The sequence below is a fragment of the Leptonychotes weddellii genome, chromosome 2 (assembly GCF_054177405.1).
Source record: "Leptonychotes weddellii isolate Sample4059 chromosome 2, ASM5417740v2, whole genome shotgun sequence".
In the NCBI taxonomy this organism is placed as follows: domain Eukaryota; kingdom Metazoa; phylum Chordata; class Mammalia; order Carnivora; family Phocidae; genus Leptonychotes; species Leptonychotes weddellii.
The window spans coordinates 87,352,528-87,354,580 of NC_138370.1; the positions used below are offsets into that span (position 1 = coordinate 87,352,528).

At 41.4% G+C, this 2,053-nt stretch overlaps 1 protein-coding gene across 1 annotated transcript; it reads right to left on the bottom strand.

Moving 5' to 3' along the window:
* Positions 1 to 109: 109 nt before the first annotated feature.
* Positions 110 to 1,213, bottom strand: LOC102731389 (protein SET-like). Its single transcript, XM_031035690.2, is given in 3 exon segments — positions 110 to 425; positions 428 to 804; positions 806 to 1,213. Coding segments are annotated over 3 exon segments (819 nt in total). The 5' UTR covers positions 1,207 to 1,213; the 3' UTR covers positions 110 to 384.
* Positions 1,214 to 2,053: the final 840 nt, after the last annotated feature.

Genomic DNA, 2,053 nt, shown 5'->3' on the forward strand with positions numbered 1-2,053 from the left:
GAAAGGAGGAAAAAAGCTAGAATTCTATGCACTACTACACAGGGGCCTAGCACCCTCCAGCTTCCAGCAGAGCTAAGGGAGCAGAAGGTTTTTCTTTTTTCCCACAGAGCACGGTGGTGTTGATTCCATAAAGTTTTTGTTGAGACAGGAAGGGATAAAAATGAATTTGGAACAGAAAGGGGTAGAGATTCTTTTCCCACTGTATTCTGCTCAAGGTATTTCCCCCCAAAATAAGTTGAGAACCATGGTATAAAGGGAGAGAAAAGAGACTTCAAAAAACAGGGCGAATGAGCACAAGAGGAGAAAAAAAAAAAAAAGACTGTAACTTGCTCCCAGGGACTGAAGAAAATTAAAAAAGGAAGGTTGGAATCCATCAGTGTTCCATTAGTCATCTTCTCCTTCATCCTCCTCTCCTTCCTCCCCCCATCATCATCTTCATCTTCTTCACCTTCATCCTCATCTCCTTCTTCATCGATATCTTCTAATCCTTCTTCTTCATCATCATCATCTTCTTCTTCTTCTCCTTCCCCTTCTTCATCATCCATATCAGGAACCAAGTAGTACTGTAATGGATTTGGCCAAATATCATCTTTGATGACCTCTCCTAACTCATCTGCACCTGCATCAGAATGGTCAGTAAACCAGGTGAAGAAGCTCTCTGGTTCCTCATGCTGTCTCTTCCTGCTGGCTTTATTCTGTGTTTGACTTGAACATTTCATCAAATCCTTTCCAGATTTCCATTTGATTTCGGTGGACTTTGAAGATGGATCACCACTCTCATTCAGATGAAATTCTTTGGATTTAATATTTTGATTTAATATCTTCAAATTCTGTCACTTCAACTCTTGTCAAATAATGCAGCGCCTCTTCATCCTCCTCCCCAAGCAGTGCAGACACTTGTGGATGGTTGACAAATGTTGTTACCCAAAAATTGGGGATTTTGGCGATCAGTTCCGAACTCTTCTGAAAAAATGGTTGGCGGAGTTTGTTATATTTCTGTTCTACTTTCAAAATCTCCTCACTGGCTTGTTCATTAAATCTGTCTATTTCATTTTGTACTTCATCAATATGTTCAACTGCTTCTTGCTGTTCTTTTTCTCTCTTAGGCAAGTGCTGAGATGTCGACGTCTCCTGTGGCTTGGGGGCAGGAGGTAGTCTCGGTTTCTTCGTTTGAGGCGGGAGTGAAGACTGGCGTTTGGGGGCCATGCTGTGAGGAAACGCCATGAAACCAGGAGAGAGGCATGTCTGGAAAAAGCCCCGCTTCTATTTTAAAGATTTTTTATTTATTTGACAGAGAGAGACACAGCAAGAGAGAAAACACAAGCAGGGGGAGTGGGAGAGGGAGAAGCAGGCTTCCCGCTGAGCAGGGAGCCCGATGAGGGACTCCATCCCAGGACCCTGGGCTCATGACCTGAGCTGAAGGCAGACGCTTAATGACTGAGCCACCCAGGCGCCCCTCAATCCCAAGTCTTTTAGAACAAATTAAAAATTGTTCCTATATAAGATTATCACAAATGGGAGGAGAAAAGCACGACTAATAAAAATTATGCTATTAATATTCATAATAATATTAATAATAATGATGATGATGATGACGAAGAATGGTAAACATAAGAAGAAGCCAGGGAGAATGTTAGTTCATTGGATCTTGCTTAAAAGCCCATTCTTTATCTTCAGACATCCTGAATTTTTGCCAAACTCAGAGTGGAAATGACTCTGATGACTAGAAACACATTTTGGTGAATTTAGAAGTACATTGCTGCTTTGCTGTTTTCTTTAAAGTCTCTTTTACTCCCCACCTACCTCCCCATATATATTCTTTGTATTCTAACATCTCTGAGATGTTAGAATTAGTATGTGCCTGCAGGAAGGGTGCTGCAGAATGTTTTGTTGACGTGATTGACACAGGAACTTCTCTTCATGTGATTTCAGTATAGGATTAACTTAGGGAGGTTAAATGTTTATTAAAGATGTCAGATTCTGTGACCTTCATGTTACCAGTTGTGGTGAACTGTATTTGTTCAAAACATTGTTGGCCTCCCCCTGCCCCCAA